A 25,490-nucleotide genomic window follows, 5' to 3' on the forward strand; every position below is an offset into this window, starting at 1 on the left:
TCTACTATTAGGGGCAGTAATGATGACTAAGGTTGGTGATGCGTCGTCATCGACACTTGTTCACAATGACGTCAGTAGGGCTCTGATAACGGTATACAGTATATTTCATATTACAGTATATGCATATTTAGACGTTTATTTCGAGAAAATGTCACAGCACAGTACCAAACAAACATGTCACAGAAAGTATACGTAAACTGAAACGATGATCTTTCTCCTTTTTCATACAAATTTACTTTAGTGTGGAATTTGGATCTGTTTAGGGAAACAGATGCTAAACTATCTTAATTGTATCTTCTGCCATCTAGGGAAGAAGAGTATTTAATTTTTCTACCGTCTACGGAATGCATCGATGATCAAGATACAGGACATAAATTAGAGTGAAACTGCATAATTTAATTTCTCGTGGCACACTCTCACAGCACACATCGCAGCACATTGTTTGGCCATGCACGGGCCCCGTACCAGTTCAACAGTCCAACTTGTTTAGAGTTGATAAATTATGATGTCAATACATTTAATGATGTACTTTCAGACTATCCGTTGAATAAAGGAAAGGGCAAAGTAGTGAGCCGTGCACACGCTCATAATTCAAAAGAAGCTGTACCGCGATCAATGGATTAACGTCTAGAAATCGAAAGATAAAGTTTTGAAGTTTAAAGCACGAAAACCACTGAGGCAGCCAAGTATATATTATCAGTTATTTTTAATGTAGGCCTACATGTTTTGTACCGCGAGTGGCTCGTGGTACAGTACAGGAAACAATCAACAAATTAAATACAAATAGACGGTTAAATTAATAAGCCTGTAGCTATGCATGCAGGCTGTTGAAAAAAAAAAAATACTGTATATGTATACAAACCGCCTATCCTCACAAGGGTCGCGCTCGTGCTGTAGCCTATATCCCAGCTGTCTTCGGCAGTAGGCGGGGTACACCCCGAACTGGTTGCCAGCCAATCGCAGGGCACACAAAGACAAACAACCATTCACACCCAGGGACAATTTAGAGTGTCCAATTATGCATGTTTTTTGCAATGTGGGAGGAAACCGGAGAACCCGGAGAAAACCCACACAGGTACGGGTAGTAGTGATTTTTAAATAGTATAATAGTATAATACATTTACTCTGTAAGAACATTTAAAAAAAATATATAAGGATATTTTAGTGTTATTTTCCTACGTTATTTGAGTGTTTGTCATTGTGGTGGTCCTTTTTCTTTCTTTTTTTAAAATTTTTTTTAAGTTGAACTTTTCCTTTTCCGGCCAGCAGATAGCGTTTATGAGTCTGTTTCCAAAGTTGTGTCGCACTGAATGGCACCGTGTGTGACAGGCAGGGCACACGCGCACACACTCGCGCACACACGCTCTCTCACGCGCTCAGTTCTCATCGTGCTTGCTGTTATCGCCAGTGTAGTTTGTGCCCAGTAATAGTTTAGTCAGTCAGGTCACGTTGGACGTACGCCGTGCTTGAGTTTATTCATATTTTTTTGGCGGATTTGACTGCAGCAAAACACAGCACCGCCGCCGAGCAAAAAGAAAACATTTTTTTTTCTACTCGTCTGCTCTCTGAAGAGGTCTGCTAGCAGGTAGGTTTAGCTTGGATCCAATAAACCAAGCGAATATATTAACCAGAGTTTACAAAAAGGGCACATACGTCTTTATATTACACTGTTATATCTCATTTCTTGTTCGTTTCTTTGGTAAATGTCGCGACAGGTGAACTACGGGGGAAGTCCGTGAATTTACTGTTTGTATGGCATCAACTCATCGCATTAATATAATATTCATGATCATATGAAACAAACTGTTCCACCTGATTTTTGTTTTTACTCTTGGTCCTGGCGAATTGAACCCGTTTATCCACTCATTAAGGTCCATTTGACACCCTAAAGAGATCGAATACACAAGCTGTATCTTCTCTCCCAATTGACACTGTGAGAGGGGTGTTAATGTTAACCAAACAATGTTTACAATTGTTTGTGCTGTAGGACAGCACTGAGTATCAAAAATATTAGAAACACACCCACTATTATGATTTGTGGTTTTAAACCAACAACAATTGAAACACACACACACAAATACGGTAAATACAATAATAATACGCCCCCTCAAAATTTCAGTTCCAACGGTGCGCGTTATTATTATTATATATGTATTTTTTATTACTCAGCTATTTTTGTGGATCTCATTAGACTTTGCAGGTGTACCTAATAAAGTGACGGGTGAGTATATTTATCTTATTGCAGTCCCACGTAATTGTTCTGTCTTCTCTTTATGCTTTATGCAATGAACAGTCATGAAAATGAGTAAGAGTCATTTGAATTGCATTCCCCAACTAATGAAATGTCATTCTACAGTTAATAGGATAGAGACTCTTATAACAGCAGCTCCGCCAGTTCACGAGTATTTGTTGTTCACTCTCATTTATTTCCACGTAATGAATGAAGAAGTTAGCCATGTGATTTGTGAGAAACTGCAAGTACAGTATAGCCACTCTGATGGGAAATGGTAATGATTGGGCAATCTTTCTGTCATGTTTTAGAGGAAGCCAAATAGATTTCAAACAGCCCTGAAATAAGGCAGTAGCCTTAGCTTTGAGCCTTTACTGTAATAAATAACAATAATAATAACTTCTATATAGACACAGTATAGCGCATTTCTAGGGACCGCATAAGATCCCCTCGTAGTGTCAATATCTATATTTGTCAATATTGACAATTGGATCATTTAAAAAAAATTGAATTGTGCAGCGGCGGCACGGTGGTCGACTGGTTAGCACGTCCGCCTCACAGTGCAGAGGTCATGGGTTCGCATTCAGTCCCGGCCTTCCTGTGTGGACTTTGCATGTTCTTCCTGTGCCTGCGTGGGTTTTCTCCGGGTACCCCGTTTCCTCCCAAATTCCAAAAACATGCATTGTAGGTTAATTGGACACTCTAAATTGCCCCTAGGTGTGATTGTAAGTGCGGATGTTTGTTTGTCTCTTTGTGTCCTGTGATTGGCTGGCAACCAATTCGGGGTGTACCCTTCCTACAGCCCAAAGACAGCTGGAATAGGCTCCGGCGCGCGGATTGGATAATATTTGGATGGATGGATGGTGGATTGTGCAACCTAGGTTAACATACAGAATTTGGTATGATATTGATTTTCATTTTCAACCTTGTGACTCATATGCTGCCATGATGCTTAATATTTCCACAGTGTAATGTGTGCGTGTGTATGTGTGATTTGTTTTGGGTTTTATATGCACTTAGATTCATGCTAGATGGCAGGTCTGTGGTTTTCCTTTAGGAAGTTCCTGTGTCCACACTGAATTTCCCTGGGAGGTAGCAGAGTTGTTCCGCACCGGCTGAAACTATTTGAAATGGAAATTACTCATGCAAATGATCTGCTGTGTCTTTAGGGGTAACATCGGACCTCCTGTGCCCAGTCTGTTACGCTTTAAACTCAAATGTCGTCCTAGTGAGCAGCATCTGTGGGTTATGTAATTCTTCCCAACAGTAAGATGTGCCGCCACATTACTGGGCTGATTTATTTGATAGCATTTATTTTATAAATTGGATTATCAGATTTTTTCGTGTCTCAGACACATCAAATAACAGTCCCTTGCTGGTGCATTTAAGTAGTTATAAGGAATAGTTGTTAACTGTTAACTGTAACTTTGCATTTTAGGTGTGTATGTGGTTTGTGTTGCTGGCCAAATTTGGCGTTATGAGCAGCTTTCAGATATGCCACAGCTCAAGTGAACTGAAAAAAAAAAAAAAAAAGAAGACTTACAGTCGCGATACATTTTCAGCTATTAATTGAATGGTACAAACAATTCAACATTTAACTACAGAATGTTATCACACATGAGCAACTACAGTAGGCCAAAACTCATGTCCAGATGCTCACAGAGACTCACCGGCAATGTTCCTGACGTAACTTACTAGGCCACGTCCCCTTAAAGGCATACTGCTTATGTGCACAGTTGTTGATGCTTGTCCCAACAAAAAAAAAAAATCGAGATGGTTTTGAGGAGCTGGGAAATGGAATTAATGGAATTTCATTTCATGTCAATGGTAAATACTGCATTGGTTTTTATGAGCATTTTTGTCCACAGACTGAGCTTCTTGTTAAGAGGCGACCCAACTATGACAAGCTGTAAGGATTTGAGTGCAGTCTTGTGATTGTCGGTCAAAGAGCGCTCTGTAAGTACAGTGCTCCATGGGATCCGGTGGTGACTGCAGTATAATAACAAGCATATGAGGACTACTTAAGACAGTTACATAAGTCATCGCTAGTTCCCTGCGATTACTCTCATGCCTGATAATGATGTTAGGGGCCGGCATGCCTCGTGTCTCCATGCAAGGGTGTGCCCCCTTGGCGGGTTTTGCTTACACTCTGATAAAAATGCCTCACTGTACTGTGATAGTAAAATGTGGGCCACTCGTCATGTCACTCCATCTCTCTCACTCATGTCCACATTTTTTAGTACAAAGGGAATGTCCTGGTAGTCCGTTTACTATCAGCACCTGACAACGCGCTTTGTTTCTTGCCTTTTTTCTTTGTTGTGACAGCAAATCTTTCGGAGCAGATAAATTGGTGCTCGTCTTTGCGGCTTTTCTTTCAAAAACAAAGTTTATATTTCATACAGAGCAGTTCATTAAAGGTAAGATTGTCAGTTGTAAAATCAACTGTTGATTGGACATGTCTTGAGCAACTGAGGAACAATGGAGGATACTACAATGGAGGGACATTTGAAGAGAGACTTTGGGGGAAACGCTGCAGATACGGTAGTCGATTCAAAATCTTTAAGCCACAAATTATTTATTTTTGCACAGCGTCAAATCTTGCTTGAAATCTCAATATAGGCCCACTAAATATGAAATATGGTATTCCTTTGTTGTTTTGATGAAATTATGACATTTCTTTCGTTCCCTGCCGTTCCAACAGTTCATTCTGGGTGACCCAAAAAAAAAAAAAACGGACCCCATAAGATTTGGATTTTTGGAAATCTGAAATGGAGTTTCTTTTCATGTGTCGTTATTGGAACCTGATTGTCTTTGTTCAAGTTCTTTTACAATACAAATGTATATACAGTGTCACAATTTGAGGATGTTATGTGCGATACATTGTAGCGTGGTCGAGTACTGCTGTTCCCCTGGAGTAGCCCACCTAAGTGCTCGGTCCGCTGCCATTTTCCCACTGCTATGTAGTGTGTTGTTTCTCTAACATGATTGACATGAGAAACAGGACAAATTGGCCTCCACTCCAAAAATACAGTACAGTGGTACCTCTACTTACGAAATTAAATGGTTCTGTAAGAAATTTCTTAAGTTGAAAATTTTGTAAGTAGAGACGCGTTTTACGTGTAAATGCCCTAATCCGTTCCAAGCCCCCCAATATTCAGACATAAATGTTTTAAAAAGCATAAAAATGATTCAAAACATGTAACAAATACATGTTACAATTAGATTATTGCACAATAAATGAGAGTTCTGCATAATGTAAAAACAAAGAATAAAAATGATGGTCATTTACCTTCTAGTGGTTTTTGCCCGGCGTTTTGGAAAGAACTGATTAAATAACGTGGCGACTGTCGTCGATACATTACGGTCATATTATTTGGCGAGATCAACCAAACGCATCCCTTTTTTTTATACTTTTCTATTATCTCTTGCTTTGTTTGTATGGACAAAAAAAACCCCAGATTTTCTCCTTTTTTTCTTTTCCTCGTTTCTAATTCACGTCAAACTATCGGAACACCTCATGGCCCGAGGGGCGAATGACGAGGACGCAGCATAGACATATCTATCACATATAAATCTATCTACCTGTCTATCTACACACATAGACACATACGGTAGAGGTCCCTCTTGGCCAATGGGATGTCAGGAAGATGCTAGGGTAATAGCCAATGGCAGAGCAGCTATGAGTATGTTGTGTTCAGGAAACTCTGGAGCTGCGAGTAGCGATACATTTTTACCTTTCGTATCCTGAAATTTCTTTCGCAACAAGAGGCAGTATTTTCCTGTGTTTCGGCGTTTCGGAACTTGAAAATTTCGTATGAAGAGACGTTCGTAAGTAGAGGTACCACTGTATTTGGCTGTAATTACCCCTGTGCAGTGCTAGCTGGTGGAGGAGCTGTCAGCAGTTTGTGATTGGTTAATGAGTGATGGATATGGTTTCAAGATGGTGGCAGCCCCGCAGGCTTGGCTTCTAATGATTACTCTCTAACTGGTTAATCTTGTACTGCTTTCAGAAAGGAGGACTTAAGCCGTCAGACTAAAACCATCCTAACATTTGTTTTGCGGGGACATTGACAAAGCGCACGACCATATTGTTTCGATTAGCTGACTAAATTTGATTTGTAAGCCCATTAATTATTAACATCTCACCAAAAGCACAAACAATCAGGCCCCCTGGTTGGATCATGAAGAAGACGCTTTGTGGTGCCGGACAGGTCAAACTGGGCCACGGGACCTACATAATAGTCGATCAAGCTCTTGAGGCTTGGTTTGCACACATCTGTTCACTTCTGTTGTTCATCTGCAAGAATGACAAGCTCTGTTCTCTGTTATCTTCTTTTATTGTGTTCGTTCACACTTGGCAACAACGGCCCAATGTCGCATCATAAGAAATGGAAGCTCACAAATTACATCAGGCTTTAAAAATGTGAAGTCACCTACAGGAGGAAGCGCTCCATTTTGTGACTTATTATGATTTTCTGTACAGTAAAAGCAAACGATATGAAAATGTAGAATTGTGACTTTTGTAGAATGTTTAATGTCAGAAGACACACTTGGGACATGTAGAGGTGTTTGAGGCGCATTATGCTTAGTGTTCTAGTTTGCAGTGCAGTTGTGCACCAACGCAAACTACAAAATGTACTAATAAATAGTCATTTGTCTGTGGCTTGCGAGTGTATATAAAAACAACACGGGCAACGCATATGAGAAAACAATACAAATGTGTCTGTGTTTTTATGCTTCAAACAACCCTCATTTGGATTTTCCCAATAGCTTGCCCTGTCATGTGGAAAGTGATTTGTGCAGTCAGGCGATTCAAGTGAATTCTACAGACACCAACAACAACTCACATTATGTAACTTGTCAGAGGCCTGATACACGTGAAGGAGTTTTTCTGCTTCATGGAGCTGTGTTTACGCTATATGACATTGGCATGAGAATTGTGGGACTGGCACATTGTCAACAAATCCCAGGGTCAGTTTCATGATCTTTGGAGCAGACTAGATCTGGATGTAAAATTGGACTTATTAATTCAACCCATTCATAATAACTTCCCCTACATGGCCCCAACGCATGCGACAATCAGGGCTGCAAGCATAATTGGGCTCCTTATTAGAGCATTGGTGGCTTGCTGGCACGGTGAACAGTTGGCAACGTTGCAAATATCCCGATTCTTCAGTGGTGGTGATGTTTGTTGTTTTGTCCTGCTTGTTGTTTTGGTCCCGCTGAGCCCACATGCCCAACTCCCGCTCCCCTGCCGTGGCAGTGATAAGGCTAAGCGAGGCCCACCCAAAGGGGGCCCGAGCCGTGTTGGATGACAAATGAAAGGATTGGAGGGAATAGGAAGCACGCGGTATTTAAAGAATGGCGAAAGTCAGCATGGCATCCGTGCGTTGATTTTAATACATTTCGGTAGCTTGAGCCCTTTCAAGCGGTCGAATATCTAAGATTGGGATTTGAACACGTTTTTGGGGGAAAAAAAAAGTGTCACAATTGGTCAAAACTTCATCGTGCATGATGCCACGTGACTTTGGCGTGCCTTGTGATATGTCAGTGGGCATCTACAGTTTGTTGAAGCGAAGCACCTTGTTAAGCACAACACGGCCAGAGTTGTATTAAAATGTTATTTAATTAAAGTTTTATGACAGTGACAATTTGACCCTGAAATGGACTAATTCTATTTCCGTTATTTTTAATAGAAACATTGTTTGGAAATAGAGCTGGGACGATACACTTTTAGTTCCAATCCGATATGGATCCCGATACTTGGGTTGCGATCCGATACTTAAATATAAAAATATGTATTAAAAAAAACCGAGGCACGTGTTTCCAAAGTTTTCACTTAAATGCCATTTGACTTTTATTCAAGTGTCACGATTGAAAAGCGCATAAATTGTTCCAGTAACTGTTCCTGATCCGCAGGAGTGCAATGAATAAAACTCCATTTACAAAGCTCAACTTTCAAATGTTCCAAAAGTATTTTATAGAACGTGCAAAACATAACATAACACAAGATATCGAAAGTATCGAGACTTCATCAACGCATCGATACTTAGTATCACGATACATCGCGATGTGATCTTTTTTTCCCAGCCCTATTTGGAAATCAAATCAAAGATTCGACCTGGAGCTCCTAGAACAGATTTTGTTTGACCCACTAATAGGCGGACGTAAAAAAAATGTATGGGGCGAACAGGATTAGAGTGGGCTAGAACAAGCTGTCCTTTCTTCCTCTTTCATATCACTACTTAGTATATGATGTTTGATATGATGTTTTTCATGTCACGTTAGCAACTGAGACAAAGTTGTAAACAGCATGTCGCCGATGTCACCGGTCAGCATCGTTAGTCCACTCTCTAACACATGGAATTTCCTTTTGTGTCGCTTGTCCCTTTCGACGATCGAGTCTCTGTTTTCTGGCCGAATAAGCGTCTCTTCATTTTGGATTCATGTGACTCGCTGGACATACCTCTTCCTCGCTGCTTCTCAAGCAGAATGGAACTGGAGAGAAGAACTCCGAATAGCATTATATCCACTGGCCTCTCCTAGGGTTTGTTGTGTTTTTTATTTATTTATTTATTTATTTTTTTTTTTTATGCCTTACCCCAACAGAATGAGCGCAGTCAACAGACCTTACTGTGCGTGATTGTGCTTGTTAAAATAGACCTCATTGTTAGGAGCGTCGACTAGACTACACAGCAGAGCTTGTTCTGCTGCAGCGGCTTCGCTATGAATATAATCCGACGCATCTCGTTTCTTACTCGTCTTCGAGGGAGGTAAGCGAGCGACCAAACACTACAAATGGAAGAAACTTTTGTTTCCGTCTTTCCTCATTACTCCAGCTCGCCCATCTGTTGACATGGCACCATTGTGACGCAACGCATTCGGGTCTACCATAGCGATGCTGTTGCTTAAGTACACGCTTGAATCCGCATTTTGCCATGTTACAATGTGACACTAGGAAGTATAGTTCATAACACCGCGACTGACACAAAGCCTTTATGGTCTGTCGTTGACTTGTACATGTACCAGTTACATGCCTCTCTATACATTCTGTGCAATACGTGATGGACTATGGCAATGCATTGACTTTGTGTAACTTTCAAGACAGCGTGACAACAAATCGCCAATGCGAAAAGAACAAACAAGTGGACGATCAGCATTCACTGAAGATATTTCCTGACGGGAACTGTCCCTGCTTAGCTTTCAAGGTCAAACACTTTAGCGCCACTCTTATTTTCCTGAGATAATTCTTCCTGCGCTTTCTCCTGTTGTTAATTTATTGTCCTTATCTCCATAGTCTAGTCAATAAGTAGCTACAATGGCGTGCCAAAAAACGTAAAGGGCGCTAAGTAGATCTCAAAAGCCGCTAAGGCCGAACGGACCTATTGTGAACTCAAATAGGAAAAATAAGTAATGTATGGGCACCTTACCGGGAACTTCACCAAAATTTGATGGCCCACATATGACCGTGAAACTGGCGCTAGTGAATAAATTTAAATACCTCACCAATATAAATGGTTTCTTAATTGGTAGATAAAAAGTACTGCTACTCCACAAATACATGAAAGTTTTGTATTTTTGTATTTTTTTATAGAATCCTGCTAGCGATCCAACCATCAAATGTTGAAACGATCTCTCTTTGCGCTTTTACAAGCGACGAATAGCATGAGACCTTTTTTTTCTGCTAATTGTATTTGTGACTAACACGCTATGGTTATGGTTTTCCATGATCCAATCCACACACATACTGTACACCAACCAAAGGATACTTCGCACTTTAATAATAATAATACTAATGCATCAGTATGTCCCTTATCGGAATGACACAAACAAGTGTATACAGTGAGAACTGTGACAGCTGCTGCAGAATGTAACATCCATTCATACAATATCGTACACTGGTTTGCCAAACTGTTAATTCTCAATTGGTTTAAATGTCAGTTAATTGGCAGATGGTATTTTGTCTGGTTGGTTTCCATGTTTAGCAAGCAACAACCGCAATGATAACGATTTTGTGAACTAACTATTCGGGACAATGTCACTCAAATGATCGTCGTCTTTTGTAAAGTAAAGTTTGTGTAAACCTCTGGTGTTTTATCTCATGATGTTGTTATGGCCAGTGAGAGCAATCCACATAACATTTCATGTTGTTTAGCGATTTATTTTCCAGCTGGTGTGGTAGGGGCCCGCACGCAGCGTTTTGTTGCTTGCTGTGTGAGCCATAACAGAAGTGACTACTGTATTTTCCACAGCAGGGTAACTATGCCACTGACACACCAAACAGTGACAAGTGTTTACCCAAGGTGACAGAAACACAAAATACTGCTACACACAACGTATACACACTGCCTCCCTCAGGAGGTACACTTTGTTTGGATATGTGTTGAACTTGCGTAATTTACACATTCGATTTGGCCGTGGTGCTGTGGTGCTGGAACTAGACCTTGATTATTTTGGGGAGGAATACAGTTGGCGACGCTGAACAGGGGTCAAACATGAAGGTCAATGACGTTGAAGTTATGAACTTATGTCTCCCATCAGATGCCGTAATCTAGTAGTATCTAGGGACTGAAGAAAAACTGAAGCCATTTGTAAAGTCTGTGTTGTGTTGAGAGTAGTAGTAGAGCTTCGGTGAGAGAACATGTCTCAGACCAAAGGTCCAAATCACAGTTTAGTAGGTATGTGACGATTAATCGAAAATCAATTTAAATTCGTCTTGCCCCCAATGAATCAATTAATCGATTTGATTAATCGAAAAATCGAGTTGATTAACTTCATCTAGAAAATGATGTCTTGAAATATTTTTCCATTCCAAATGCATAGCACATTTTGAATGTATAGATCAAATTATGCTTTTGCGGCAAACATCATCGGGAACTGGAAATCGAAAATCGAATCGAATCGGGACTTGAATGAATCGTTACATCCCTACAGATTAGTGATGCTAACATTCCTACTGGGAAGTATTACTGAGACAACGTAATATTGTCTGCGTGACCCCCAAAAAGTAAACAGTAGTGTAATATAACCATTTGTGGGGAAAGAAATCATCCTGAGTCCATGCTTAAATATAGTGATCCCTCATTTTATTCGATTTTTCTTTTGTTTTCGCATCATCCTGTTGGCAAACAAACAAAGAAACAACTTCTGCTAAGCAGAAATCCTCAAGTAGTTCTTACGTAACCCTAAAAAGTAACATACATACATGCTATAGGAGACATACAGGAACTTCTGTGGTGAAGGTAAATGCCGCATTTAATTGAACTAGGGTGGAGCATGTCCTGTGATGTTTGAGCAAACTAATTCCTGCTTTTATTGTCACTAGCAATGATCAGCTGACCGGCAAGGGTTTATTACCTTGACTTTCAGCCAATTCCGAAAACATTGCATTTTTATCATACCAGGCAGTGCATTTCTGCTCCCAGCGCATAGTTTCCTTGGCAAACAGTTGTTTGACTTCAATTTAGACTGACTGGAAACAGCAACATTGTCTGTAAAAGCTCTGTGAAGTATGTTGAATCTGTGTTTCAGTATATGGACTGAGTTTATGTCCGAGGCAGGTTGTGTTAAGATGCCTAGAAGTGTGCATTGGGTTACATAATTGCAGTAAGAGATGATGGGGTGATGTGGCCACCATCGGTCTGTCCTTTCTTTTGTTGCGGCGAACAACAGCAATCGCTTGTTTGCTACAGCTACGGGCCCCTTCGTGGATTGTTCTGGAAAAGTCTGTTGGAGCGCTCACCCGCTGGGTGGAGAGGTCAGGTGAGCGGGAGCTAGTGAGCGAGGGTGAACAGCACTATAGAACTGCCCCTTCGCTTGGGCCGGAGAGCAGACAAACAGGCCAGCAGGGAGGGTTTTTTTGGGGGGGGAGTTTTTGCAGTGATTGGAGAAAAAAAAAAGAATAATGATGGATAATTGGTGTATTTTGTGGAGGGAAGTGCTTTGAGTGCGTGTGTACTAGGCCTGCACGATGTGTCGTTTGAACATCGCGATTGCGATGTGCGCATGCGCGATAGTCACATCGTAGGACGTGCAATGTTTTAACTTTTTTTTCTTAGAACACGCGAACTTGTTTTGCTTCATAAAAGCAGCAAGCTACTCCGTTCTCTTACACAGCCTGTCTCGCTCACCCCCTCCCTCCTGCCAATCAGTTACCGGCCCCTCCCCCCTCCACTCTCCCAGCCAATGCTGTCTGCTCTGAAAACACTAACAAACAGGCGACATGGAGGAGATTTTTTTCCCATTATCGTGCAACCCTAGTGTGTACAGTATTTGTGGTGTCTGCGTTCATAGCAACTGAAGAGCAGATAAGAGCTGCATTCATTTTTTTTCCTGCAAGTATATTTAACTAACATTTGCAGTATGAAAGGCTGATTCAAATGTAGTCCTCAGCACATTTAGCACTATATTGACGTGTGAGTTGTAATGGTGGAAAAGTGCTCTAAAACCTGCAGCTTTATAGCATTTATATGCAGGTGGTGAGGCCACTGCAGACTTTCCTTATCAGACGACGGCTATTGTTTTTCTTTTTTTTTTTTTTTTTTTTTTTACGCCTCAACCTCATGCCTCTTCAACTGCAGTCAGTCCTTGCTCACTCAGATAACACCGAGCACACATTTATCTAGCGCTTTGTCTGCACAAGTATACTAGAACCTCTGAGGTCAAACACAATTGACACTGGTCAGACAATGGTTGTTCCAAAATCATATGCACATGGAAAACCATCGTTGTTATGTTCATGCAAAAATGGTTGGCACTATCAGCCTTAAACTGTGAAGTCGTTTTAACGAATCAGAAACTTTAAAGAGGTCACTATTATTGTCTGTGTTCCTTTTCCGTGAAAGACATAAAGACAACGACAGTGAATCGAAGGAAAAAGGGAAATGATTGTGAAATGTATTGTAAAGTTGCACAGCCACAAATGGAAAAAAAAAACAAAAAAAAAACATCAGTTCATGTATGTCATGGAAGAATCCCGGCCAGTTAGCGTGAGGACATAAAGGCCAAATTGTATTTGAGGTTTTCTGCCTGTTAAATGTATGGAAAACATGATGTAATTGACCTGTGCTTCTGGTGTGTAGCTCAGTCAGCTTTTTGTTGTACACTCCTTTTCAACATTCTCTGCTGCTCTACTCCTTTATCAGCTGTCAGCGCTTAATTAGTGGAAACATTTCTCTCTGCACTCACGTTACCACTTAAGCGGCTGTGAGCATGATTGTCCCATGTTTTCCGCCGCGCGTAACTATTTGTGCAACTCTGTTCCTCTTCAGGTTCCTGACATACGTCTCAAACAGTGGATAATCGTTCAACCTGGCAATCAAGAGATGTTGCCTTAATATCAGTTGAAACGGACACAGCTTTTCTTTAAGCAAGGTAAATACTTCCGATGAAACTGTTTGAACATTTCACTCGCAGATCATGCTCCAAAAAGTCTTGTAATGTAACAGAGTAGAAACACTTTTTTTTTTCAAGAATATGTTCCCAGCAGGCCCACTAGTCGAAACACAACATTTTGATTGATATTACGTTTGTGGAATATGAGTTAAGCAGCAGAATCGACCCGTTTTTAGCCATCTCAGGGGGCGGCCATTTTGTTGGTTCTGTCGACTGAAAATGACATCACAACTGCTCACAACGACCAATCACGGCTCAGCTTCAGAAAACAGGTCAGCCGTGACTGGTCGTTGCCTGAGCCCTGAGCAGTTGTGATGTCATTTTCAGTCGACAGAAGTGACAAAATGGCCGCCCCCCAGAGATGGCAAAAAAACAGGTCATTTGTCCCACGAACGCAATATTTATCAGAAGGAATAAAAAAGTTCATCGTGTCCTGTTGGACACAAACATAAGTTGAAACAAGTACTTTTTAATCATAAATGGGCATCGTAAGCACATCTTAGGTCAAGATTGTCATCAACCGAGGACCTACTCTGATCTGATTAATTTAAGGATTTTTAGATTTTAATCAAACACAAACTTGATACAATGATAATAATGTTGTGTAACTGCACAACTTTGCTGAATGTGAATACATAAACATAAATGACAAAATTCAACCTACATTTTTTATTTTGCATGACGCAACTACAAACACAACTACTAATTGTCTATATTCACGCTTTTAAATGGCATTTTGTCACCTTAAGCACTTTATTCAAGGCCTCAAGGAATTTTATTGTCATGCAAACATGCATTTACAAATGACATGGCAGGAAATCTGATACCTGAGGTCCCAGTTAAGCCTAATAAGTCCCAAGATTTGTGAAAATAAAAATTGAATAAGGTAATTTGTTAAAACAAAATTAAATACAACATTTATACAGGTGTTAGCCATTCCTCCTCCACCCATTCTCTGTATAATTTATCATATTACACCAAATACGGTTGTAACGATAATTACAATTTGAAACAGTAACACTTGCCACACGCCATTTTAAATTTGATCAGTGTCAGTAAACGGGAACCGTTAAATCCCTATTAAATATATGTCCATGTCACATTGTCAGCCATAATCTAAATACCATTCGCTAGATTGTGTAAAATGTTGAGAACTCTCTTGCGACGGTTAACGGTGGAGACATTTCTACTGGTTTCAAGAAGAGGGTGATGAATAAAAGAACTGGAAACAGCACCTGCTTAGAGTGCAGAGCGTCGGATTAGATCAACACCAAATTAAGTAAACAACAAAATAAAGATAAAATAGAAAGCTACCGGGTTCTTCCCTGGCCCATGCTTCAACCGTCTACCAAATAACAATTGGCATTTAAAACATACCGCTAACCTCCTTAACTGCTGAAGAAAATTCATCCGTAAACTGATTTGGTCTCAAGTTGCTTGTTTCAAGTCTTGTGTTGGTGTCATTTAGAGGGGCAATAAAGCTGTGTGTGCTTCCGGACATTGTCTACCGTGTGATTGAGATGTTGCCATGGCAACCTTGTCTTGTGTCAATCAGAGCCACCCGTTATTTTCGTCCGGTTCCACCAGCTCATCCATGTACAGTTGCACAACTCAAAGATGATGATCCACTCATGTTATACAACGTATATATTATATTTATATATATATATATATATATGAAAGCTTGTAGAGATTTTACCACTGTAGTACAGTATATATATTACTATATTACATATTTGAATGCTGTATCATAATAATTATTTTATTATGAAAACCTGATGTGCAAGAGAAAAAAAACGAGGGCATATTCAGAAGCAGCACCAAAAAAAATCATCTAGAAAAGTTCACTAGCATCTCTGATTTAAAAAAAAAAATTGTAAAAAAAATTGGTTGAGCAGCGTAATTAGATATTTGATGAGTAACTCTTTCTTTCAGATGTCAACCACAACAGAAAATGGGATTGGTGGGGCTTGGAGTTCCAACAGAGAGAAAACATACAAGAAGGTAATAAAGTTTGACTTCTCACGCATGAGTTTTACTGTTTGTTTGTTTTTTTACAACACATGTGAACTTGCATCTTTATTTTGGCAAAACAAATCCAAGAGAATTTCCCCTATGAGCATGTGATTCACATTAGTTTGCAGGAATGCATTTATAACGCATAATGTCCCTACTGCTCTCACGCCAGAGATCAGCCAAGTGCCGGTCACACTTTTGACGTCACTGCTTATGTCAACCTTTTATTTTTTTTCCCCAAGATGCCACTGTTGCAAGGCTTCTCACAGTGGCTGCCAGTGTCCGCCCAACACATACTGTAAAAAGTGGTCAAAGGTCATCTTGTTGTTGCCCACGCAACAAGACTGCTTAATTGTTTGTGCACCATCCTCATAAGCAGTTTGGTCTTTGGTGATGGTAATATTCCATGCTACATAATTACATAAATGTCTTTGTAGAAGGCCATTTTGCTAGACCACAAGTCTCTTTCTCTTATTGATAAATAAGAAAATAGAACCAGTATGTTCCAGGGTGAAAATCACACCATCATAACATTTTCTGCGAAAACTTTCACATTCTTAAAGTGGAAGTCAACCCAAACATATATTTTTTTTAAGAATATGTTCTATGCAAGCCCACTAGTTGAAACAAGGCATTCTGATAAATATTGCGTTTGTGGAATAAGAGTTAATCCACCCGTTTTTAGCCATCTCTGGGGGCGGCCATTTTGTCACTTCTGTCGACTGTATATGCCATCACAAATGCGCAGGGCTCAGGTAACGACCAATCACGGCTGACCTGTTTTCTGAAGCTGAGCAGTGATTGGTCGTTATCTGAGCCCTGAGCAGTTGTGATGTCATTTTCAGTTGACAGAAGTGGTTATTCAACAAATGCAATATTTATCAGAATGCCTTGTTTCAACTAGTGGGCTTGAACATAGAACATAGAACATATCCCTGAAAAAAATACGTTTGGGTTAATTTCCCCTTTAAATCGAGAATTTATCATTTCAGTTAATTCGTCCATTAATTCATTGTGTCCATACTGCGGAACTGATTGATGGTTCTAGAATTGTGTCTTGACACAATGAAAGGTAACAAAATGGAGTGCATCACTCGTTTGTAAAGGCTAACAACATGATGTTAGCAATGCAAAGTTGAGATATAGGCGCATATACCTGGACGCAATTTGCCCGACGGGACACTGGCATTCAAATAAAATGAAAGGGAAAAAAAACAATCGTTAATCGTCTCCATAGTCACTCTTAGAAATGTTTATGTTAAGACACTTTATGTCTTAACTGTTATAAAGTGTTAAAAAAACAACACATCTTTAAAATACTGTAAGGCTGTAAAAACATTGAAACATGATGGTGCGCTGAGAGGGTCATTTGTGCCACTGACGTGCACAACTCTTTTCACTTCTAGCAGTCCTACTCACAGTTTTTGTTTCTTTAGAGGCTTAATCAAACCCCCCCCCACCCCCCTCGATGATATATGATGAAACGTCATGCATGATGTATTACCCGCAGTTACAGTCCTCACGTTCTTTATTTGCCGTTTCAAATTTGTGATAGCATCTCTCATCGCTCACCATTTTTGAGGAAGTGCAGTTTTTAGTTCGGCTTGCAAATGGGACGCCAGTGACAGAGTGCAATAACACACTTGTTTTCCTTTGCAAGACGACGTCATCGGCCTTAAAGGGCGCCATTCAGCTGGGCATTGGCTATACAGTTGGAAACCTCACCTCCAAACCTGACAGAGATGTGCTTATGCAAGATTTCTATGTGGTGGAGAGTGTCTTCCTGCCCAGGTCAGTGCTTGCATAATATTACCAACACAGTAACATGCAGCCACTTAAAGTGTCCTTGATGTGTGCCATTTTCGAAAAAAAAAAAAAATAAAATTCAATATTTTCCACGAAAAGGTTCATACGTAAGAGCCAGACAATTGTATGAACCCAAGGTTATTTCTTTAAAAGAGCCAGTGAATCATACAGCGCCATTAAAGACGATTGTGTGTAGGTGGTAACTGGCTGCTCTCTAGCTGCAACGGTTTTCTGCTGCAAATGTAAATTGATTGAAAGTGGGGAAACCTGCATTCTCCTCTCTGCTGGTTGTTAGTTTTATTCAACCCCTTCTAAAATGAGTAATAATCATGTTCACATGAAGCTCAAGTGACACACAAAATGTGATTGCTGTCACAATAGTTCCAGCATGTTATCCTGCCCATTTACATGAGAGTGGATTTCATACAAACATTTTGGCACCTAATATTTTTTAGCCATCCCCATGAAATTACAGTACCGTTTTAATTAATTACTGTCGAACCTGTGCCTGGCCGTTGCTTGCTATGAACAAAGATGTTGGATATATTTATTCCAATAAATAGACTACTCAAATTTTTGTTTCTGAGATACAGCCAAGATGCACACTGGCCATTAGAATTTGAATAGCCTTTTATTTATTGATTTATTTACTTAGTAATACATTCGTCCTGGTATGTAGTGCCACAGTTTTACCTGGAAATGTTTGAACTTTTTTTTTTTAATGGCGCACCTGCATATGCAAACTCCATGCAAACGACGTCCTGTCACCTGATGTCCTTTTAAATATTGACCTTGATTTTCCGCTTTACAGCGACGCACGCTTGGAGCTCACTTTGTTACGAAATACAAATACCGGTAGTTTGAGGCGAACCGGTAAGCTTTGCAGTGGAAAAAGCCAAACATGGCAGCCCCAGGGCAACCAAAAAAAGAGAGAACACTTTCACTGAACAATATGAGAGCGCCTCGAGAGACAGCTGACTGATGGATCTGCTTTTATTTCTTCTTTTTTTTTTTTTTTTTCCCCACCTAAGACTCTCTTATGGTTCCTGTTGTTTTGGTCCTTGTTGAACACACACCAACGCACACACACACCACTCAATAATTAGACTGAAGGAAGGATTTCAAGGTGTGCGTCGCTAAATTGTTCCATGAGAGGAATTCGCTGGCTTTTCGTCACTGCCAATTGTTCTTGTCATTACACACACTAAACAGAACAGTCTTATCACATTTTGGAGTCAGGTGTAGTATTACACAGCAGTGGCCTATTTGTCCTCTTACAGAATATAACACCAGTACAAAATAGCCGCTTTATAACCTCCTTACCGAGACGCCGATCTGATTGAGTACATTGTTTACCAGCTTTAAAACCACCGCGGAAGACAAATACATTTTCTAATGCAGTCATTTTAGGATGGAAAAGGGACGGATTTTGCAAAAGACTTGACAGGTGGATGTGTTTCCTTGACAATCAGGTTTGGTTAGTTACAAAACAGGATTGGGTGACATTTCTGGGAAAGGTCAGCTCTCGTTTACATTCAAGACAATACAAGAATATGTTATCATGTTTTCTGTTGTTTTGTCATCACCGCAGGGACACAAGGCTCGTATATATTTAGCTGCTACGGTTGATGGTGTCATCGGAGAACAGACTCAGTCTTGGTTCCTAATTGACCTAAGTGTGCTCATTTGCTCACGATCAAAAGGCAAACCATGCCAACATGACAACAGTTGGACATGCTTTGAATGTTCTTGAAATTCTTTTCATGGATCTTGCATCATCGTTGTTGTTGTTTCTTGTCTCGTTTCTCGGCTTCTCAGCGAAGGAAGCAACTTGACCCCAGCTCATCATTATCCCGATTTCCGCTTCAAGACCTACGCACCGCTGGCCTTCCGCTACTTTCGGGACCTGTTCGGCATCAAACCTGACGACTATCTGGTAAGGCCTTGCTGGCATCCTTTCACTTTCAAATATTGCAAACTCTACAAAAAATGCCCAAATAAAGAGATTATTTAGTACCTTTCTCAGGAGTATTAACCAGCAGTGTGGCGGGTTAAAGCTAGACACATTGTAGCCCGCTGATTTCCCATTGTTCCTCAGTGCCTACAATGAACTGAAACTGACATTCTTCTTTCCCACAATTCATTCTTTGGCTTAAGACATTTTTTAAATACCTTGTTTCCATAGTAGTGAATACATTCACTAAAGCGTTTGGATTAGTTTTTCAGATTCTGCCTGTTACATGTCACAAGGTCCCCCAACCTTGTGTTTCACTTTCTTCGGATTTGTATATTCACACATTTTCTTTCGATGTATTTTTAATATTTAAAAAAAACAAAACAAAACAAAAAAAAAAAACATTTCCCCCTCGTTTTTCGTGGAAAACGTATTTCAGTGGGCATTCGATGGGCGTCGTTCATATGCGGATGTTCGCTATTCGCAGGCCAGCCCAGGCCATGTGCCAACTTTGGACACTTGTATGCTTCCAACTGGTGTGAGAAAAGTTTGAGGAAAGTCCTTTTCTGTTTCAGCATGACTGTGCCTCCGTGTACAAAGCAAGGTAGCTAAAGGCATGCTTGTTTCGGTTTGGCGTGGAAGAATATCAACCACCTTTGGGATAAAACAAAATGGCGACTATGAGCTAGGCCATCTCTCAGTTCCACAATTAATTGATTTGGTTGATGTCTTTCCTATTTCAGTACTCATTAGTCAATGAGCCTCTGATTGAGCTGACCAACCCCGGAGCCAGTGGATCTCTCTTTTACTTGACCAGCGATGATGAATTCATCATTAAAACAGTCCAGCACAAAGAGGCGAAATTCCTCCAGCGGTTACTTCCTGGATACTATATGGTAAGTCATATACAGAGTCAGTTAGTCTTACAAATGCGTTAACATTCATAGGCAGATAAATAAAACAGTAAAATAATGAAAACGAAGTACTGTAAAATCCTGTGAATAAGACGGAAAAAAAAAAAAAAGTTCACATTGTTTCGACTTGTTTTACCAGTAACCAGACTGTACCTCTGGGTTGTAAAAAAAAAAAAAGGAACATGATTTACAGCGCATTTCATATACAACGTCACTCAATATGCTTTGCAAACTGTCATGAAAAGTATAAACTTTAAAAGCAGTAAAAGAGAGCGTTAACAGAGTTAAAGAGCTTTGAAAGCAAGGTAAAGACATAAAAATTGTTTACTAAAATTGTATACAGTACAAGAGCAAGATTTACAAATACGTGATTTGAAAAATACTTTGAAAGACCTCAATCATAGATGTTAGAAAGTAGCATAGTTTTCAACCTGGATAAGCATTTAGACTTTACTGGGGTGTTTTTTAGTCATTCATATTATTCATTCTGACAATAAAGGATACCGGCAAATCGAGGGACTATATTATATGCAAGTACAAAGAAAAAAAGGAAGCTTTTTCATGGTGATTTTTAGGGGACATATTATACATGGGTGCTATATAAATAAAATGTGATTGATTGATTGATATATATAGCAGTTTTTCCAAACAGAACAATCTATATTGTGCCAATTTTAGCTTACTTTAATATACAGTAAATTGGATTGTATACAGACATGTTATAACGAGAATAACTATAAAACACAGTAAATTATCGGCGGTCCAGCTAAGACACCTAACATTGGGTTAGCAAGCAAGCTCTAGTGCCGACGTTACTTTTCTGCGTTTCTGTATATAAAATACTTCTACAGTACACGCTGTACTTGCAAAATAGATGCTAGGACGGTTTCTTTCAAAACATGATAAAATGTAGATACTAGTTGTCCTCACCAATCCCTTTAACAATTTCTTGGCGTCTGTCACCTCACAGAACCTGAACCAGAATCCACGCACCTTACTCCCCAAATTTTACGGACTGTACTGTATCCAGTCGGGAGGCATCAACATCCGCCTGGTGGTTATGAACAATGTGCTGCCTCGCTCGGTTAAAATGCACTATAAGTACGATCTGAAAGGATCGACATACAAAAGGCGAGCGTCGAGGAAGGAGAGAGAAAAGGCGTGTCCGACCTTCAAAGATTTGGACTTCCAAGACATGCACGAAGAAGGGCTTTACTTTGATGCAGAGACCTACACCAATCTGATGAAGACTCTGCAGAGAGACTGCCGGGTGAGTGAAAATCCTTTTACGTGCCAAACTTTTCCTCACTGGAAAGAATGCTGACATGGACATCGGGTGATTTTTAATCATCAGCATGATCAGAATTCCTTTGTAGGTCAAGTCATTTCTGGTGAAACGATGTTCCTTTATGCCTCAAAACATTTCGCTACATAAGCTTGAATACATAATATAAATCAAATAGAGCCATAAAAACGATTAATAGAGTCACACACACCCCAAAAAAATTACACTGTATGCTTATTTTAAAATTTAAAAAAAGTTCTAAAACGATAATAAATGAGTGACAAATTTGAGTTGTTAGACGTTTTTATTTTAATAACATAACTATTCTCTCTTCAAATTTGGAATTATGGCCAATAAACGTAATGCTTTCATCGCATTATAACACATTCTTACACATGTTTTGGGGAGATTTTGTTGTGGTCCCAAGAAACCAAGGTTGAACATTTTGGCCATATACCGGTAATCCCAAAAGGTATGTTTGGCGAAAACACAATAGTATTCATCACCAAGAGAACACCACTGAAGTATGGTGGTGGCACCATCATGCTTTGTTTGGTACTGGACCTGGGGACCTGTGAGTTATGAACAGAATAAAAAAGTAGTCCGTTTTTGCACAAAAACTTCAGGATTTGTTTTTCTGGAAAGTAAATAAAAAATGTCCTTGGTGTTGTTGTTGTTGTTTTTTTTTTTTTTTAATGTTGCTCTTGTAGGTTCTACAAATGTAGTATTAAGAGAACTCCATGTGCTTGGGAAGTACTGCGTGTTCTTGGCTCTTTGCTCTCGTCTCTTTGTGGCTGTTTCACTAAATGACATCTGGGCAAACATGGAATGGGATTAAGAAATGATCCTGGTAGCGTGAGATACTTGGGAGGTCAGTTTAAAACCGTGGGTTTGTGGAGTGGAAAGGAGACAATAGTACTAATAGATTTGCAGTTGAGGTTTTAGATCTCGGCTTAAATGATTTTAAAAAGTGTGCAAATTTGGTGTCAATTTCCTGTTGCCTTCCCACCTTTAAAGTCAAATGTCGTCTGCATGTAAGAGTAAACCAAAAATCAGGTGACTATAATGAGACAGCTCGTGAGTTTATGAAGCTTCCCTTGGATCATTAACCACCATGCTGACTTTGTCCACATTCTTTATTTTCTTTTCAATGTTGTGCAGCCGGGATGACATCCTCCCATCTTGCAAAGTCAGTGTTTTCTTAAAGTTCAACCTGACACAATACTAGCCACACACACGCACACACGCACGCATGCTGGCACACACGCACAACGCATATATATATATATAATATATAATATATATATAATATATATATATATATATATATATATATATATATATATATATATATATATATATTTTTTTTTATTATTCTTTTTTTTATACTGGTATTTTTAATGCTAAAATAAAATGATTTTATTTTACTCATCCATGAATTTTCAGATTTACTGTTTTCCAAAACAAAAAGGAAGAAAAATATTTAATTTCAAATTATTAGTTGTATTTGCTTACAGTTGATGATAAAAAAAAAAACATTTGGGGTATATATGCTCCACTACAAATCATTTTGATTTGATTTTTTTTTTTTTTAAATATATCAGTGTGGGCCAGTACCATGTTGCCAAGCTGTGCATTAGTAGTCAGGGACCATTGCTGCGGTGTCTACTGTCTAGTATAATATGAGGGTTAGTAATATGAGAGGTTCTCAGAGGTTGCCCACAGTTTGTTATTTTCACCTCTTCCTGTTCTCGCCTCCTGAGCGGGAAGTAAAATGCTCTCTAAGCAGAATGCGTGTGTCTATTTCCATGAGTAAGCAGCTCAGCCAGTCAGCCCAGGAGAGCCTGGTCGACCAAAACACAGAGGGGAGGTCAGCGGCCGCCTAGCAACAGGGGGGTGAGCGGAGTGCAAGGAACCAGGACAGAGGGGAGATTCTATTGTCCATAAAAGTGAATATTACTGATAACATCTTTGCTATTTGTGTCGAAATAGACACAACAACACAGTGACATTCACGATTCATGTTAAATGTGATTGTATAGGTATGACTAGTATAGTGTGACTTTTTTTAAAACAAAAAGTTTTTTAGTTCCTGATTCCTAACAGTTCTTTTAAAAACAGGCTAAAAATACAGTTAACCTGAGTTTATTTTGGGAAAAAAACACAGCCTCGTGCATTTACATAACATAATGTCCGGACTCGGTTGTTATTTGACAAAGGTATTGATTTCTTTATATCCATTGCAGTAATGTATCCCTTATGTACTATTTATGGGATCAGTTTACATTTTCGTGGCACAGGGAGAAAAATAGCATCTAGTCCAAGAAAGAAAACGGCAGTTTGATTTATTATTTGAAAATACCCAGTCAAGGATATTAAATTCTGTGTTTCCCTGAACAAGAGGCACATCCAAATCTGATGAATAATGAATATCTATATTTTTTCAGACACTTTCCTGGGATTGCATCTGCATCTGCACACCATGTTAGCACAGTCTCATTTTTGTGGCTTCAGACAGCCAAATTTGCTCCAGACACAAAGACATTTTAAGAATGTGATCAATGTATTCATGCCCATGTGAAGCAGGCCACACCAACCAGCACAGCTGCTGAATAATCAGCCTTCCTCCCTCAGATGTTAAAAACGCCTTTATAATTCCCTTTTTTTTTTTCCAACTGGGCCAAGTTGATGGTAATAGAAATGAGAAGGACCTGGCCCGAAGCTAAATAACAGATTGACATGCTAAACACAAGTACGTATTGTAATGTCATGTCTTAAAACTAACAAAGATGCTGTTGTAATTATTATATGCGAATGGACCAGCAACATTATTTTAAAGCTGTTTTATAGTTGCTTGTATTATAAAAGAGGGAAATCAACCCAAACATATTTTTTTCAAGAATATGTGTCCAGCCGGCCCACTAGTTGAAACACGACATTCTGGTTAATATTGCGTTTGTGGAATATGAATTAAGCAACAAACTCCACCCCTTTTCAGCCATCTCGGGGGGCGGCCATTTTGTCATTACTCGGGTCTCAGGTAACGACCAATCATATAGAGACCCGAGTAGTTGTGATGTCATTTTCAGTCGACAGAAATGACAAAATGGCCGCCCTCACAGACGGCTATCAACGGGTGGATTTTGCTACTTAATTAACTCATGTTTCACATTAATCATATTGCCTTGTTTCAAATAGTGGACCTGGATAGAAGATATTCTTGAACAAAAATATGTTTGGGTTAACTTCCTCTTTAAAGGAATACTTACATAAATTCCTGTTTCCCGACATTTATTGAGCCAAGGACCGCATTTTCCTTTAGAAAAAGATCACAAAAAGTATGAATACTGAAATTAGGTTGACACAGTTTACTCCCAAATTTACTTCGCAGGAGGCCATGACTTATTCTCTTTTATAAACGGCAACAGGTGGATACACAGGTTTATTTTACCTTCCGCCATTTAATGGTTAAAGATCGCTGACTTGAGTCATAGGTTTTTCCCAGAATCTAAAATCGCTTCTGTATTATTTTTCATTTTGTCCATCATAGATAACCATCATTTATTAAAAAGCTTGGCAAAAACAACCAGAGAGGCACAGTAGTTTTCTTTCTGCCATTCCATCTTGATTGTGGGCCTGGGAAAGGCAAGACCGGGGCAAAACGATGCCCTTTCGTAGGCAGACCAGTGTGTACAAGCGTGCGTGTATCTGTGTGCGTGTGTGTGTGTGTGTGTGCGTGTGTGTTTTCCAGCACGGCTGCAGTTTGAATAGGCCGGGGGCGAAGGGATGCAAATCCTTCATATGGAAGAGTTCAAAGCTTAAACAAAAGCCCTAGTGTTTGTTTTTAACCCATTTTCCCTATTTTGGGTTTGCATGCCAGTACACTATATG

General features: G+C 39.6%; 1 protein-coding gene across 2 annotated transcripts in view; it reads left to right on the plus strand.

Moving 5' to 3' along the window:
* The first annotated feature begins 1,328 nt into the window (after positions 1–1,328).
* pip5k1bb (phosphatidylinositol-4-phosphate 5-kinase, type I, beta b) overlaps positions 1,329–25,490 on the plus strand; it is a 33,318-nt gene continuing 9,156 nt past the window's right edge. The window contains exons 1-7 of one of the 2 annotated variants that reach the window (XM_086031540.1): positions 1,329–1,585; positions 13,501–13,603; positions 15,560–15,628; positions 17,301–17,431; positions 19,265–19,382; positions 20,144–20,296; positions 21,285–21,584. In XM_086031540.1, the coding sequence (XP_085887666.1) occupies positions 15,560–15,628; positions 17,301–17,431; positions 19,265–19,382; positions 20,144–20,296; positions 21,285–21,584 (771 nt within the window). In that variant the 5' untranslated portion in view covers positions 1,329–1,585; positions 13,501–13,603. Of the gene's footprint in view, positions 1,586–8,571; positions 8,778–13,500; positions 13,604–15,559; positions 15,629–17,300; positions 17,432–19,264; positions 19,383–20,143; positions 20,297–21,284; positions 21,585–25,490 lie in introns of those variants that run through there. The other variant, XM_086031543.1, reaches the window with a different exon arrangement.

This window comes from Filicampus tigris, chromosome 5 (genome assembly GCF_054856515.1).
Source record: "Filicampus tigris isolate MCC_2025a chromosome 5, RoL_Ftig_1.0, whole genome shotgun sequence".
In the NCBI taxonomy this organism is placed as follows: Eukaryota; Metazoa; Chordata; class Actinopteri; order Syngnathiformes; family Syngnathidae; genus Filicampus; species Filicampus tigris.